General features: G+C 47.0%; 1 protein-coding gene across 4 annotated transcripts in view; it reads right to left on the bottom strand.

The window, feature by feature from the left end:
• Window positions 1-8637: 8637 nt before the first annotated feature.
• Window positions 8638-17831, bottom strand: part of slc13a4 (solute carrier family 13 member 4) — a 135162-nt gene continuing 125968 nt past the window's right edge. For all 4 annotated transcript variants that reach the window (XM_072485367.1, XM_072485366.1, XM_072485368.1 and 1 more), the window contains exon 15: window positions 8638-16999. In XM_072485367.1, the coding sequence (XP_072341468.1) occupies window positions 16862-16999 (138 nt within the window). In that variant the 3' untranslated portion in view covers window positions 8638-16861. The remainder of the gene's footprint in view (window positions 17000-17831) is intronic.

Below are 17831 nucleotides of genomic sequence, written 5' to 3' on the forward strand. Positions count from 1 at the left end.
TATTTGCTTAAAATGAACTTTTCTTTGTCAAAACTGAACTCAGAAAAATGAAAATGTAGAAAAGTATTGACTTCTTGCAAAATATATTAGTTTGGGTGAAGAGTCTGGAGTGGGTTTTTCTCAGCAGCGTCACTTCAACTCAAAGTGTGATAGAAAATGGGGTAACATCACCCAGTGAGGGTGACTGTATCGCACTCAGAGCTGAGGTTTCCTCCTTAGGAAGGTCCTTGGTCACCTCTAAATGCTGGACTGGGGGTCGGGCCTAGAATTCAGACCCAGTTTCCTTCTTGCAGCCGCTGCTGACCACACATTCTGCCATGGGGAAAGTAGATCCTGGGGTACTGGTGTCAAGTTCCAAAGGTCACCATATGAAGGGAGAGGACTATCCTCTCTTTATAATAGACTCAGAAACATATCTGCTGAAATACTTGGTTTAGTTCCAGGGTTTCAGCAAAAAAAAGGTTTTAAGCTTAGTTGTTCCTTTATCTACAACTCAGTGTTGATTTAGTGTATCTCCTTCCTCTGCATCATTATTGCCGTGGATCCACTGAGAGCTTCCCTGGATCACCCTGACCCACCAGACCATTCACCTGTACAGCAGATGTTTTCCTTCACTATCCATAACTTTGCTCTCGATGACGACATTGGCGAAGAGAATTTAAACGATGGGTAAACTTCTGGGTGACAAAGCAAATTCCAAGATAATGTCAATGACCTATCGTGTGTCATGGTGATGAAAAGAGGAGCATCTCTGTGAGGCAGATGCAGGAACTAGACTCGTGAACATGAGAGCCCAACATGGCTGACAGAGCAATGCTTGTTTGTTTATAACCTGGAACATGTACAGTAGGCCAATGCAGTGACCAGAATTGAGAAGTCCTTGGTGACCGAAGCAAAGGGCATCGGATACAAATGATGTCGGAAATCTTTGATGGCCTGAAGTCCTTCTCCCTCTCTTGCAAATAAACCTTGCAAACGCTTCACCCACTGGCTTCCTACGATCCCTTCTCTTTCCTTCTAGGCCACTAGAGAGCCATCAAACATGACAGCAAGACTACATTATTGATTGTAAGGTGCTTTGGGATGTCCTGAGATCATGACAGGCACTATATCAATCCAAGCCTTTCCTTCTTGAATGCTCTACAAAAGACTCCTGGGGCTACAGTGGCCGACATCTCACGTCAGCCTGCTTCTCCCCCCCCCCCCTCCCCCCACCACCACCACCATCCCCGTGTGCTTGTAGAACAGTGCTGGAAGGAGAATGGTCAGGGATCTGGCATGGTCTCCTCTTGGACCTTATCACCCTCTTCATGATCATCATCTTGTCCTTCCCCTCCCCCTTCCCCGCCCCACATTACTGTGGTGAGTCTGTAGGGAAGGAGGAGAGAAGCTAATGATAGATAAATATTACCCCCCAAGATTAGGAAGACAGGGAAGGGTGACATTTGTGGCTCTATAGTACTTCACAACGATGTCAGGGTCACAACATGGGTATTCGGTCAATAAACTGGTGTTATCAAGGTGATGGGCGGGATTTAATGCCCCTCCTGCCAAAAGCAGACTGGTGGCAGTGGGGGCTGTTTAATCAGGGGAAAGATACGGGGTGGAGAGCCTATCGCCTTCTTAACTCACCCTGATTATGTAAAGGTCACAATCACCCTTCCTGCCCACAGGCCAATTATGCTCCTTAAGTGCCCAACTAATAGCAATTTAAGAGCCTTAGATCGTAATCTCCTCATGGTGGTGGTGTTTTCACGTATACACTAATGCAGGGCTTTTCAAAGTGTGGGTCGTGACCAGCGGGTGGGTTACAGGCGGGTGTCGGGAGGGTTGTGAAGCGTTTGGTCATGCTCCGCGGTGGTCCCGATCGTGGGAAAAGCGCTCAATGGCCACTGGCGGGCGTTTAAATTGAGAATGGCAGCCACCGGTGCCTTTTAAATGAAAATAAATGTGGGGTTTTCCAGACAGACGCAGCAGCAGAGAACAGGTCACGCGCTCAACACGTACACCTGACGTCAAGCGCCCTCCATGTGTGTGAGGGCGCCAAATTACGGAGCAGAGTTGCTTTCATTTTCCAGCTGTTGGCAAGAGGTCTGTGAAGACGGATTGCTTCCTTACAAGTAAGAGACAGCCAGAGACACAAATAGGCAGCGTACCTACTGGACAGGATCTTCCAAATCAACCTGCTGGAGAGAGCTGCACAGGAGAGTCCAGAGCAGGACAAAGCAGGGCTCGTGCTGGCTCTGAACAGAGCTCCAGGGCCTCTGGCTAATAGCCGACAAAGAAGAAACTCTGGAACAAAGCAGTATAAAGATGACTTCTTGAGATATGGTTTTGCCAATTGTGCCAATGCAAATACGAGTGCAAGGCCCATGTATGTGTATGCAGGGAAGTACTGACAAACAGAATCCTTAAAGTGCAGGAGGAGGCCATTCGGCCCATCAAGTTTGCACCGGCCCTTGGAAAAAGCACCCGACTTAAGCCCACGCCTCCACCCTATCCCTGTAACCCAGTAATCCCACCTAACCTTTTGGACACTAAGGGACAATTTAGCATGGCCAATCCACCGAACCTGCACGTCTTTGGCTGAGAGGAGAAGTTTCAGACTTTGAAAGAGAAATGACGGGTGCACAAATTCCTTTTTGAGGTTGAGACCCGAGCGTTGGCTATTAACTTGGAGCTGGCTTCAAATTAAAAGACTACACTGCTGTAGCTGACCTCTGATCCCACTTTAAGAACATGCCAAAAGCCCATGAGGCTGCCAACATTCTGGGGGAGCATAAGACCATAAGACGTAGGAGCAGAATTAGGCCACTCGGCCCATCGAGCCTTCTCCGCCATTCAATCATGGCTGATATTTTCTCATCCCCATTCTCCTGCCTTCTCCCCATAACCCCTGATCCCCTTATTGATCAGGAACCTATCTATCTCTGTCTTAAAGTAATTTGGCCTCCACAGCCTTCTGCAGCAAAGTGTTCCACAGATTCACCACCCTCTGGCTGAAGAAATTCCTCCCCATCTCTGTTTTAAAGGATCGTCCCTTTAGTCTGAGATGGTGCCTCTGCTTCTAGTTTTTCCTACAAGTGGAAACATCCTCTCCACGTCCACTCTGTCCAGGCCTCGCATATCTTGTGGCCGCGTTTCTCTGGTCCGGCGCCAGAGTGCCGGCACTGGCGCCACAACGGGAATACTTAACTCCGGTGCCGGTTCCGAGTCCCGATTCTCGGGTCCTGGGGGTGCCAGCACGGCGCTGGAGCGGCCCACGCCGCAGGGTCCGCGCAATCGCACTGCCCGTCGTCCCAGCGCCGGCCCCAACGCCAAATGGCGCTGGGATCCAGGAGCCGGCGTGGAAGGAAAGAGGTCCGCGGCCAGTGAGCCGGCCGGCCGATCAGTGTGCCCCGATCGTGGGCCAGGCCACTATGGACAGCCTCCCAGGGGTTGCCTCCCACAGTCCGCACCCGGACCCTTCTACCCCGAGGTCCCGCCGGCCCAGAGCATGTTAGAATGGCGCCAGCGGGACTCAGATTCTTTCGGACGGCCGCTCGACCCATCCGGGCCGGAGAATCGCGCCGCCGCTACGGCCATTTGCAGGATTTTCCGTGCGGCCCGGCGCCATGCATGCCTGCCTGTTTTTTCACGGGCGGGAGAATGACGTCCCGGCGGCGTGGCGCGATTCGCGCGGCCCCCCGCCAATTATCCGGCCCGGCGGGAGGTCGGAGAATCACGCCCTGTAAGTTTCAATAAGATCCCCCCTCAACCTTCTAAACTCCAACGAGTACAGACCCAGCGTCCTCAACCGTTCCTCATACGACAAGCTCTTCATTCCAGGGATCATTCTTGTGAACCTCCTCTGGACCCTTTCCAAGGCCAGCACATCCTTCCTTAGATACGGGGCCCAAAACTGCTCACAATACTCCATAAGACCATAAGACATAGGAGTGGAAGTAAGGCCATTCGGCCCATCGAGTCCACTCCACCATTCAATCATGGCTGATTTCAACTCCATTTACCCGCTCTCTCTCCATAACCCTTAATTCCTTGAGAAATCAAGAATTTATCAACTTCTGTCTTAAAGACACTCAACGTCCCGGCCTCCACCGCCCTCTGTGGCAATGAATTCCACAGACCCACCACTCTCTGGCTGAAGAAATTTCTCCTCATCTCTGTTCTAAAGTGACTCCCTTTTATTCTAAGGCTGTGCCCCCAGGTCCTAGTCTCCCCTGCTAATGGAAACAACTTCCTTACATCCACCCTATCTAAGCCATTCATTATCTTGTAAGTTTCTATTAGATCTCCCCTCAACCTCCTAAACTCCAATGAATATAATCCCAGGATCCTCAGACGTTCATCGTATGTTAGGCCTACCATTCCTGGGATCATCCGTGTGAATCTCCGCTGGACCCGTTCCAGTGCCAGTATGTCCTTCCTGAGGTGTGGGGCCCAAAATTGCTCACAGTATTCTAAATGGGGCCTAACTAATGCTTTATAAAGCTTCAGAAGTACATCCCTGCTTTTATATTCCAAGCCTCTTGAGATGAATGACAACATTGCATTTGCTTTCTTAATTACGGACTCAACCTGCAAGTTTACTCCACTCCAAATGGGGTCTGACCAGAGCCTTTTACAGCCTCAGAAGTACATCCCTGGTCTTGTATTCCAGCCCTCTCGACATGAATGCTAACATTGCATTTGCCTTCCTAACTGCCGACTGAACCTGCACATTAACCTTAAGAGAATCGTGAACAAGGACTCCAAGTCCCTTTGTGCTTCTGCTTTCCGAAGCATTTCCCCATTTAGAAAATAGTCTATGCCTAAATTCCTCCTCCCAAAGTGCATAAACTCACACTTTTCCACATTGTATTTCATTTGCCACTTCATTGCCCACTCTCCGAGCTTGTCCAAGTCCTTCTGCAGCCCCCTTGCTTCCTCAATACTACCTGTCCCTCTACAGATCTTTGTATCATCTGCAAACTTAGCAACAGTGCCTTCAGTTCCTTCTTCCAGATCATTAATGTATATTGTGAAAAGTTGTGGTCCCAGCACAGACCCCTGAGGCACACCACTAGTCACCGGCTGCCATCCGGAAAAAGACCCCTTTATCCTCACTCTCTGCCTTCTGTCAGTCAACCAATCCTCTATCCATGCCAGGATCTTACCCTTAACACCATGGGCTTTTAACTTATTTAACAGTCTCCTATGCGGCATCTTGTCAAAGGCCTTCTGGAAATCTAAATAAATCACGTCCACTGGTTCTCCTTTGTCTAACTTCCTTGTTACCTCCTCAAAGAACTCAAACAGATTTGTCAGACACGACCTCCCTTTGACAAAGCCGTGCTGACTCAGTCCTATTTTACCATGCATTTCCAAGCATCTCCCAGGTGTATCCAATGCTGAGTAAAACAAGCATTTTGTTGCTTTATCCTTCACGATGACCTTCATGTGCGAAGTTGGATTTTTTTCTATTTTCATGAAGATGAAGACAAAGGAACTGGCTGAACTCTGCACCTGATCTACGTATTGCCCTCTCCTCCTGTGGACCTGATTGGAGTGAGATCCTAAGGACCAAACAGGCTCCCCTTTCACATTAAAGGTAAGCCAACGTGGCGTGGGTCGCAAGGGTCAGTCAGCTTGGGCTAGTTGGCAAAAGTGGGTCCTGGAAAAAAGGTTTAAAAACACTGCTCTAGTGGCCTGCATGCAGGTTGGGAAGGGTCCCACCACTCGGGCAACCTATGCCCAGCAGAAGATTCCACTGACAATAAGGACCACCCCAAGTCAAGGGCCCAAATTACCCTCAAAACCAAGTCCCTTCCCCGGCCTTCCCAGGCCTGCCTGACTGGCTCAGTGAGTCAGCTCCTCTTCCCTGGGTCCAGGGGACTCCATTGCTACTCCTCCTGCCTGGTTGTATTGTCTACCAGCTTCTGATTGGCCAGCAACTCTTGGAGGTGGGATCTTTGCATTAAGGCAAAAATCCCAATGGCTGGTAACTGAGTGCCTGATTGGACTTAAATTTTATCGGGCTCTCCAGAATAGCAATGGCGGAATTGCCACCTGCCCATCGTTATCACTGCCACCTCACATGACAGGGGCAAGCTTCATCCATGTGAGCTCCATGACTGGCCACTCCCTTCCAAAGAGTTTAGTGTGCTCAGTTTTCTTGAGAAATGTGCGCCAAGTTGTGCGGTAGATGTAAGAACTGAAATGAAATGAAAATCGCTTATTGTCACAAGTAGGCTTCAAATGAAGTTACTGTGAAAAGCCCCTAGTCGCCACATTCCGGCGCCTGTTCGGGGAGGCTGGTACAGGAATCGAACCGTGCTGCTGGCCTGCCTTGGTCTGCTTTCAAAGCCAGCGATTTAGCCCTGTGCTAAAGGACTGCAGGAGTTTACGAGCTGTTAAAGTGGAGGAAGGGGCTTTGCAATTGTTCATATAAGGAAGCAACCGTGTTATGGCCATTCATGGGAGATACAATGAGATTTAAATTGAAACTTTTCTTTTTGTATTTTAACATTTATCTGTTTGTTTGTGTTGTGTGAGTCACAGTCATACCAAAAACACCCATTTCAGGCGATGCTGAAGGTTCGACGAGACTAGGCCAGATTCTTAAGAGGTAAATTTAATCTTTATTAGTGTCACAAGTAGGCTTACGTTAACACTGCTCAAAATCTTTGACCAAGGTTTTGGTCATCGTCACTAATACAGCTCAGTGTCACAATTTGCTCTGTGTGAAACCTTGTGAAGCACCCTGGCAGATTAGGATTTGGATTTGACTTATTGTCACTGTACCGAGGTACAGTGAAAAGTGTTGTTCTGCGTACAGTCCAGACCGTTCCATACATGAAAAAACATAGGACATATGATAAATGTAATGTAAATACATAGAGAGACATCGGGTGAAGCATACAGAGCATAGTACTCAGTGGAGAAGATGTGTGGAGAGATCAATTCAGTCCATAAGAGGGTCATTTAGGAGTCTGATAACAGAGGGGAAGAAGCTGTTTTTAAACCTGTTAGTGCGAGTTCTCAGACTCTGTATGTCCTGCCCGATGGGAGAAGTTGGAAGAGTGAGTAAGCCGGGTGGGAGGGGCCTTTGATTATGCTGCCCGCTTTCCCCAGGCAGCGGGAGGTGTAGATGGAGTCAATGGATGGGAGGCAGGTTTGTGTGATGGACTGGGCAGTGTTCACGACTCTCTGAAGTTTCTTGCGGTCCTGGGCCGAGCAGTTGCCATACCAGGCTGTGATGTAGCCCGATAGGATGCTTTCTATGGTGCATCTGTATAAATTGGTAAGAGTCAATGTGGACATACCGAGTTTCCTTAGTTTACTGAGGAAGTATAGACGCTGTTGTGCTTTCTTGGTCATAGCGTCGACGTGGGTGGACCAGGACAGATTGCTGGTGATGTGCACACCTAGGAATTTGAAGCTGTCAATCATCTCCACCTCGGCCCCATTGATGCTGACAGGGGTGTGTACAATACTTTGCTTCCTGAAGTCAATGACCAGCTCCTTAGTTTTGCTGACGTTGAGGGATCTGGGAGAGGTTGAGGAAGTGAGAGACCTTGGAGTGTATATCCACAGGTCCTTGAAGTGGCAGAACAAATGGACAAGGTGGTCAAGAAAGCATATGGAATGTTTTCCTTTATTGGGCAAGTTATTGGATACAAAAGCAGGGAATTTATGCTGGAACTGTATAAAAGCTGGTTAGGTTACAGCTGGGATTTTGTGCTCAGTTCTTGTCACCACATTACAGGAAGGGTTTCATTGCTCTGGAGAGAGTGAAGAGGGATGTACACGAATATTGTCAGGGCTGGAACATTACAGCTCTGAGGAGGGATTGCGTAAGCTCGGATTAGGTTTTTTTTTTGAAGAGGAGGCTAAGGGGTGATCAAATGTTCTCCTCATGGAGAGGTCAATTACCAGGGGCACCGATTTAAGCTGATTGGTGGGAGCATTAGAGTGGCTTTTAGGAAAAACATCATCACCCAGGGGATGGTGTATGTTTGGAATTGGCTGCCTGGCTTGGTGGTGAAGGCAGGAACCCCCAACTCCTTTAGAAGGTGCCTGGATCTGCACCTGAAGTGCTGTAACCTGTAAGACTGGCTGTTGGTTGGTGGGACTAGATTGGGCAGCTAGTTTTTAATTTTTCAGCCAATGCAGACAATGCCGAATCTTTCTCTGGTTTCCTAATTTCACTTATACTTTGCGTAATCTCTCCTTCTAATTAATTCTTGTAGTACAGGTAACATTTTGGTCATTCTATGTTGCTCTCTTTCCAAATCCATATATCCTTCCTTCCATCTAGTGCCCAGGACTGCTCACAGTACACATTGTGTGCTTTTCGATATATCAAAGGTTAGTTTTTAGTGGAAATTGACATTGCACTGAGACTATGCTGTAGATTTAATTCACTTTCCATACTGGAGTAATGGCAACCCCGTCCTGCAGCAGTGTCCACAGTGGGAGCTAATGAATCTCATCCAAGGATCCTGGACATTCGTACAGGGTAACCTCGGTCAAATCTACAGCTAATACTCTCTCTGAGATAGTTCAGGAGCAATACCACACTCTACCTGCAGGACAAAGTTTGCATTCATACATATTTTTAGTGAACTGCAAAAAAAATGAAAACAATCGTGCAAATTTCAGAGAGCGTGTGCACCATGGGTCTTTTATTCAATTCAAATTCAAACAAGAAAACATGTTCGAGAAATCAAGTCGGTTTTGAATTTCTCAGGAAAGGGGCATCGATTCATTTTGTGTTGCTGAGGTTTTTGAAGAGAAAAGCAATCCATTCTTTCAGAAACATACACAAGCCGGGAGTGCTGGTAAGGTGTGGGGGGGGGGGGGGGGGGGGGGGGGACACGTCGGCTGGATAGGGTCTCAGCGCACACTGCTGAGCCCTGAAGCTGAAACAATTTCCGATGGTACTTTGAATTTCTGTTTCCTGTTTCAGTGAAATGTCAGAGTTGACTGGCAGGAGAACATGCAAGCCAGGCAGGAAGAACAGAATGATCTACTCACTGGGGGATGAGGGGCAGGTATATCAGAGTGAACCACATGTCCCATCACTGCTCAGAAATACACTCAGAACTTTTATTTACACCAAGGATATCGAGCCAACCGTGAGGGACAGGACTTTCCGTGGAAATGGCAGTGATTGTCATGAGTAAGGTCCCTGGTACCAAACAAGGAGGATTTACTGCAGTAGCAGCACAGGACGAGGTCCTGTTGGAAATGGAAGCAATGAGCTCAAAGAGAGGGTCGCTGTCCCATAGCCAACAGAAATATTACCTTGTATAGGATTTTCTAGCTAGTCACACAGTTAGAGCCAACTTACAGAGGAGCCGATACAAATTTACAGAGGAGCCGATACAAATTAGAACCAGTCACCACAACACCTCAGAGCATTGTGACAATCTGAAATAATTCTTTGTGATCTTAGTGTACAATAATTGGTTGGAAGCAAGTTATTGGATATATTCTAATCAGAAAGAAAATTGGAAAGCCTTCTCAACCAGACCGAGCATTATGCGGAAAATTCATCAATTTGCAGAGACAACTAATGGTTCACTGGCATACCCCAAATAACTGATCACTAACTCTATTGCACACCAATAACTCATCATTATACAGGTGCTTAACCGACTAACGTACTGAGGTAGCAGTGTTGACTGATGGACCAGCAGTGACTGGATCGTTCACTTATGTACCAACACTAATCGGAAAACTCACTGACATACAGGTGTTGGCCAGGTAACTCATTGATGTACCAACACTAACCGGTTAACTCACCGACGTATAGAGGCTGGTCAGATAACTCACTGATGTATCAACACTAACCGGATAACTCACTGACGTACAATGTTGGCCAGGTAACTCACTGATGTACCAACACTAACCGGATAACTCACCGATGTACAGGTGCTGGCCAGGTAACTCACTGATGTATCAACACTAACTGGATAACTCACCGACATACAGGTGTTGGCCAGGTAACTCACTGATGTACCAACACTAACCGGATAACTCACTGACATACAGGTGTTGGCCAGGTAACTCACTGGTTAACCAACACTAACCGGACAACTCACCGACGTACAGGTGCTGGCCAGGTAACTCACTGATGAACCAACACTAACTGGATAACTACCGACATACAGATGTTGGCCAGGTAACTCACTGATGTACTAACACTAACCAGATAACTCACCGACATACAGGTGCCGGCCAGGTAACTCACTGATGTACCAACACTTACCGGATAACTCACCGACGTACAGGTGTTGGCCAGGTAACTCACTGATGTATCAACACTAACTGGATAACTCACCGACATACAGGTGTTGGCCAGGTAACTCACTGATGTACCAACACTAACCGGATAACTCACTGACATACAGGTGTTGGCCAGGTAACTCACTGGTTAACCAACACTAACCGGACAACTCACCGACGTACAGGTGCTGGCCAGGTAACTCACTGATGAACCAACACTAACTGGATAACTACCGACATACAGATGTTGGCCAGGTAACTCACTGATGTACTAACACTAACCAGATAACTCACCGACATACAGGTGCCGGCCAGGTAACTCACTGATGTACCAACACTAACCGGATAACTCACCGACGTACAGCTGTTGGCCAGGTAACTCACTGATGTATTAACACTAGCCGGATAACTCACCAACGTACAGGTACTGGCCAGGTAACTCACTGATTTACCAACACTAACTGGATAACTCACTGACGTACATGTGCTGGCCAGGTAGTTCACTGATGTACCAACACTAACCGAATAACTCACCGACTGACAGGTGCTGGCCAGGTAACTCACTGATTTACCAACACTAACCGGATAACTCACCAACGTAAGGGTGCTGGCTAGGTAACTCACCGATGTATCAACACTAACCGGATAACTCCCCGATGTACAGGTACTGGCCAGGTAACTCACTGATGTACCAACACTAACCGGATAACTTAGCGACATACAGGTGTTGGCCAGGTAACTCACTGATGTACCAACACTAACAGGATAACTCACCGACGCACAGGTGTTGGCCAGGTAACTCACTGATGTACTAACACTAACCGGATAACTCACCAACGTACAGGTACTGGCCAGGTAACTCACTGATTTACCAACACTAACTGGATAACTCACTGACGTACATGTGCTGGCCAGGTAGTACACTGATGTACCAACACTAACCGAATAACTCACTGACTGACAGGTGCTGGCCAGGTAACTCACTGATTTACCAACACTAACCGGATAACTCACCAACGTAAGGGTGCTGGCTAGGTAACTCACCGATGTATCAACACTAACCGGATAACTCCCCGATGTACAGGTACTGGCCAGGTAACTCACTGATGTACCAACACTAACCGGATAACTTAGCGACATACAGGTGTTGGCCAGGTAACTCACTGATGTACCAACACTAACCGGATAACTCACCGACCTACAGGTGTTGGCCAGATAACTTACTGATGTACTAACACTAACCGGATAACTCACCGACGTACAGGTGCCGGCCAGGTAAATCACTGCTGTACCAACACTAACCGGATAACTCACCGAATTACAGGTGCTGGCCAGGTAACTCACTGATTTACCAACACTAACCGGATAACTCTCTGACGTACAGGTGCTGGCCAGGTAACTCACTGATGTACCAACACTAACCGGATAACTCACCGACGTACAGGTGTTGGCCAGGTAACTCACTGATGTATCAACACTAACCGGATAACTCACCGACGTACAGGTGTTGGCCTGGTAACTCACTGATTTACCAACACTAACCGGATAACTCACTGATGTACGGGTACTGGCCAGGTAACTCACTGATTTACCAACACTAACCGGATAACTCACCGACGTACATGTGTTGGCCAGGTAACTCATTGATGTACCAACACTAACCGGATAACTCACCGATGTACAGGTGTTGGCCAGGTAACTCACTGGTTTACCAACACTAACTGGATAACTCACCGACGTAAGGGTGCTGGCTAGGTAACTCACCGATGTATCAACACTAACCGGATAACTCACCGACATACAGGTACTGGCCAGGTAACTCACTGATGTACCAACACTAACCGGATAACTCACCGACTTACAGGTGTTGGCCTGGTAACTTACTGATGTACTAACACTAACCGGATAACTCACCGACGTACAGGTGCCGGCCAGGTAACTCACTGCTGTACCAACACTAACTGGATAACTCACCGAATTACAGGTGCTGGCCAGGTAACTCACTGATTTACCAACACTAACCGGATAATTCACTGATGTACAGGTGCTGGCCAGGTAACTCACTGATTTAACAGCACTAACCGGATAACTCACCGACGTACAGGTGTTGGCCAGGTAACTCACTGATTTACCAACACTAACCGGATAACTCACTGATGTTCGGGTACTGACCAGGTAACTCACTGATTTACCAACACTAACCGGATAACTTAGCGACATACAGGTATTGGCCAGGTAACTTACTGATGTACCAATACTAACCTGATAACTCACCGACTTACAGGTGTTGGCCAGGTAACTCACTGATGTATCAACACTAACCGGATAACTCACCGACGTACAGGTGTTGGCCAGGTAACTCAATGATTTACCAACACTAACCGGATAACTCACTGATGTACGGGTACTGGCCAGGTAATTCACTGATTTACCAACACTAACCGGATAACTCACCGACGTTCATGTGTTGGCCAGGTAACTCACTGATGTACTAACACTAACCGGATAACTCACCGACGTACAGGTGTTGGCCAGGTAACTCACTGATATATCAACACTAACCGGATAACTCACCGACGTACAGGTGTTGGCCAGGTAACTCGCTGATTTACCAACACTAACTGGATAACTCACTGATGTACAGGTACTGGCCAGGTAACTCACTGATTTACCAACACTAACCGGATAACTCACTGATGTACAGATACTGGCCAGGTAACTCACTGATTTACCAACACTAACCGGATAACTAACCGACATACAGGTGTTGGCCAGGTAACTCACTGATTTACCAACACTAACCGGCTAACTCACTGACGTAGAGGTGCTGGCCAGGTAACTCACTGATGTACTAACACTAACCGGATAACTCACTGATTTACCAACATTAACCGGTAACTCCCTGATGTACGGGTATGTGCCAGGTAACTCACTGATTTACCAACAGTAACCGGATAACTCACTGATGTACGGGTACTGACCAGGTAACTCACTGATTTACCAACACTAACCGGACAACTCACTGATGTACTGGTGCTGGCCAGGTAACTCACTGATTTACCAACACTAACCGGATAACTCACCGACATACAGGTGTGGCCATGTAACTCACTGATGTACCAACACTAACCGGATAACTCACCGACGTACAGGTGTTGGCCAGGTAACTCACTGATGAACCAACACTAACTGGATAACTACCGACATACAGATGTTGGCCAGGTAACTCACTGATGTACTAACACTAACCAGATAACTCACCGACATACAGGTGCCGGCCAGGTAACTCACTGATGTACCAACACTTACCGGATAACTCACCGACGTACAGGTGTTGGCCAGGTAACTTACTGATGTACCAACACTAACCGGTTAACTCACCGACGTACTGGTGCCGGCCAGGTAACTCACTGATGTACCAACACTAACCAGATAACTCACCGACGTACAGGTGTTGGCCAGGTAATTCACTGATTTACTAATACTAACCGGATAACTCACTGATGTATGGGTACTGGCCAGGTAACTCACTGATGTACCAACACTAACCGGTTAACTCACCGATGTACAGGTGCTGGCCAGGTAACTCACTGATGTACGAACACTAACCGGATAACTCACCGACGTACAGGTGCTGGCCAGGTAACTCATTGATGTGCCAACACTAACCGGATAACTCACTGACATACAGGTGCTGGCATGGTAACTCCCTGATGTATCAACACTAACCGGATAACTCACCGACGTACGGGTACTGGCCAGGTAACTCCCTGATGTACCAACACTAACCGGATAACTCACTGATGTGCGAGTGCTGGCCAGGTAACTCACTAATGTATAAACACTAACCAGATAACTCACCGACGTACAGGTGCTGGCCAGATAACTCACTGATGTACCAACACTAACCGGATAATTCACCGATGTACAGATGTTGGCAGGTAACTCACTGATGTACCAACACTAACCGGATAACTCACTGATGTGCGAGTGCTGGCCAGGTAACTCACTGATGTACTAACACTAACCGGATAACTCACCGACGTACAGGTGCTGGCCAGGTAACTCACTGATGTACCAACACTAACCGGATAACTCACCGACGTACAGGTGCTGGCCAGGTAACTCACTGATGTACCAACACTAACCGGATAACTCACCGACATACAGGTGCTGGCCAGGTAACTCACTGATTTACCAACACTAACCGGGTAGCTCACCGACGTACAGCTGTTGGCCAGGTAACTCACTGATGTACTAACACTAACCGGATAACTCACCGACGTACAGTAGCTGGCCAGGTAACTCACTGAATTACCATCGTTGACCAGATGTGTCACCAATGCACCAGCACCGACTGGACAACAAATCAGTATGTGATCTTCCTCCCCCACAAAACCTGTTGACTCTGACAGAATAACTTGTGTGTGCTGCATCTGACTAGACAATTGTTGAGCAGACGTCTGTGTTATTCTATCAGCTCACCTGTCCCATTATATATTGTATTACAAAATGCGAGTCTTGCTCTTAATAAGAAAAATCTTGTATGCTAATCTGAGCAGCAAAGGAATATGGACACTGCTTCCACATCACTCATTTAGCCATAGGAATCACAAATATGACCTAAAGGCCGACATGTGTAATAAGACATCCATTTCATTAAAGAAGCGCTGATTCCATTTTGGTAATGAAGAATTCACAGTTTATGTTATCATAGAGATATTCCTATTGTCATCAACATATTATTTTGCCTCTCTATGAAGTTACAGGTGATTGGCAGTGTTTCTCAGAGTGACATTAAATCCCTTTTCAACCTTGTGTCTGTCCAGCAAAAATAAGCTGACAGTTGTGAGAACGCAGAGAAAAACATTCCTCTTTTCTGCGTGCATCTTAGTAACAGGACTCGTGACCACTTCACGTCATTAAGATTTTCTATTGGAACTTGTCTAGAACCTCTTGCAGCTACAGTTTCTACTTAATAAAACAATGTCCTTTTGTGCTTGAGTCACAGAAAATGGAACCATTTCCTATTTTAGTCGTCAGCAATGAGCAGCCGAGATTAGGTATTGCACAGTTATATACCGAGCAAAGAAATCGTACCTTTGCCCTTACAATGTGCCTCACCTTCAACTTCGAAAGGCCTAATATCCAGCTTCCAATCATTCCACTAGCAATCCTTGTGAAATTAATAATTTAGATGTATTTTGTACAAAATGATTGGCAGTTTTATGCTATGGACTATATCCGAAAGGGGACAGGCTGAAACTCACTTCACATTGGACCCTTACAGCCAACGCAGAAAGGTGACCCTCAGTATCAAGAGGAAAATGATGCCTCAAAACCACCCAAGTAACTAGTGCTCCATATTTGGCAATTTTGTATTCTCATTATAGATATTTTAAACAGAGGAGGTGAGGCAGGGTGACATCATTGGTGTAATGACTAAATCAGTGCAATGTGAATTGCATCTTGTGCTACAGGTTTATTAGTTTTCTCTTTAGTCAGAATTTAAAACAATGATTTGGTTTTGAACACAGTTAACCAGCAGAGGCAGGACCTGCGAAGCCACAACCGTCCTGGCATCCCGAAGGAACTTCAGAGTGGAGCTGTCCCCTGACAGAATCCACTCTCAGTGTCCATCGATTGAGACAATAACAGTACCTCTTTTTAATATAGGAGACATCTGAACTCAGTGTCAAACCAAAGTACAGTTTGTATGGTCAAACTGTCTGCACATTATATAATGGTCATACTGAGAGTAAGGGATGCTTCTTAGCTATGCATTGCCAACTACCTCTGGGCCCGCAGTGGAATGTTTCATATGTGCATCTTGTGTGGAGTGCACGTACGGATATAAATCACTCCAGGGATCTGTACCCACAGTGATCTCTGCAATTAAACTGGACAAAATTAATGGTTTCCACCATTGCAAATCAAAGCCATCTGCTCCTTTGAAAGGGGCAGCAAGCTGTGATACGAAGAATCTGACAGACAAGGAATGTCACACAGACAATGCGCAGCCTCTGCAGCGAGCAGCTCTGGAGCAGAGTTGGAAAAGTTGTAATCAGCCCCAAGATTGGACAGGGAAAAGAATGATCCGGGTTTCTGGTCCTGATTGGTCTCTGTTAGAAAGACCACCGACTGAGGGTACGGTCAGGATTGACTGTGATGGCAAACAGCTTTGCCCCCTTGTCTCGGCTCACATGGGTCAAACGGTCACTCGAATGGGGAGCTGAAGCCTGTGGAACTGAGTTTTTAGCTGAGCCACCACCAATGAAAAGATTAGAAAAAGAAAACAATTAAAAACTTTGTGAAATCCCATGTCGCCAATAAATTCCCAAAGGTGGGGGGAAAAAAGCTGCAAAGATCCTCAAAAGGATTAACGAATGCTCTCGATATCAAAGCTGCCAAGTGACAGGAGAGGTGAGGGGGTTGTACAAATCTATGTTCTGCACTCCATAATAGTTCGCAGTCTGAGAATGATTCTTGCTGGATTCGCATCCCTGCTGTAATAGGTCATGGATGATTTGCAGGCTGGTTTCCATCTTTCATGCACCCTCTGTATGTCTCTTTCTCTGCAATCCCTGATTTAAAGGCCTCCAGTTATGTTGCTGCTGGAAACCCAGTTGGGGAATTGTTCAAGTTGGAATAGAGGAAATCCCCAGGTAGTGATTGCCAGCATCACAGCAGCCACCCCGATCACATTCACTCCGAACCCAGCTTTCACCTGGAAACACAGAGATCAGACTTTCAGCTTGAGCACAGTCCTGGCAATATATCAAACCATTAATTCCAAACGAAATGCTCAAAACAGTTGTGGATCAGAAATAATATTACAATACTTCATTCTCCACCCTGAATGCTCCCAGCAAGCGGACCATCCACTTCGGGGGTCTGAGATTATGGCATTTGCCCACTAATATCAAGGCATAGTCTGGAGGAGTTGCTAATATATTCTGTGCAACTGGTGGTGATAAACATAATATTATTCACAAATATGGGATTGAAAATCATTCACTTTTTAATCTGCCAACCCTGGGATTGCAGGATTCTCCGATGAGGAACAGCCTGGGCCTGTGGTCTCCAGAGTTTAGAACAGGGTTTTTCAAAATACGGGTCATGACCCACGGGTGGGTCGCAGGCAGGTGTCGGGAGGGGGGTGGTTTGTGAAGTGATCAGTCGTACCATTCCCGTGGTAGTCCCGATTGTGGGAGAAGCGCCCAATGGCCGTTATCGGCTTTTACATTGAGAATGGCGGCTGCTGCCACTTTATAAATGAAAATAAATGAGGCTGCGTGGAGTCTTCCAGCCAGACGTGGCAGCAGAGAGCAGGTCACACATCCAACACGTGCGGCTGATATCAAGCGCCCTCCATGTATGTGCTTTTGGCACCAAATCACGAAGCAGAGTTGCTTCCATTTTCTATTCACAAATATAATTTTATTCAAGAAGATTGTGAAGATGGATTGTTTTCTGAAAAGTAAGAGAAGGCCAGAGACACAAATAGGCAGTGCGCCTATTGGACAGGACCTCACAACACCATCTGCAGGAGAGAGCTG

Source organism: Scyliorhinus torazame, chromosome 19 (genome assembly GCF_047496885.1).
Source record: "Scyliorhinus torazame isolate Kashiwa2021f chromosome 19, sScyTor2.1, whole genome shotgun sequence".
In the NCBI taxonomy this organism is placed as follows: domain Eukaryota; kingdom Metazoa; phylum Chordata; class Chondrichthyes; order Carcharhiniformes; family Scyliorhinidae; genus Scyliorhinus; species Scyliorhinus torazame.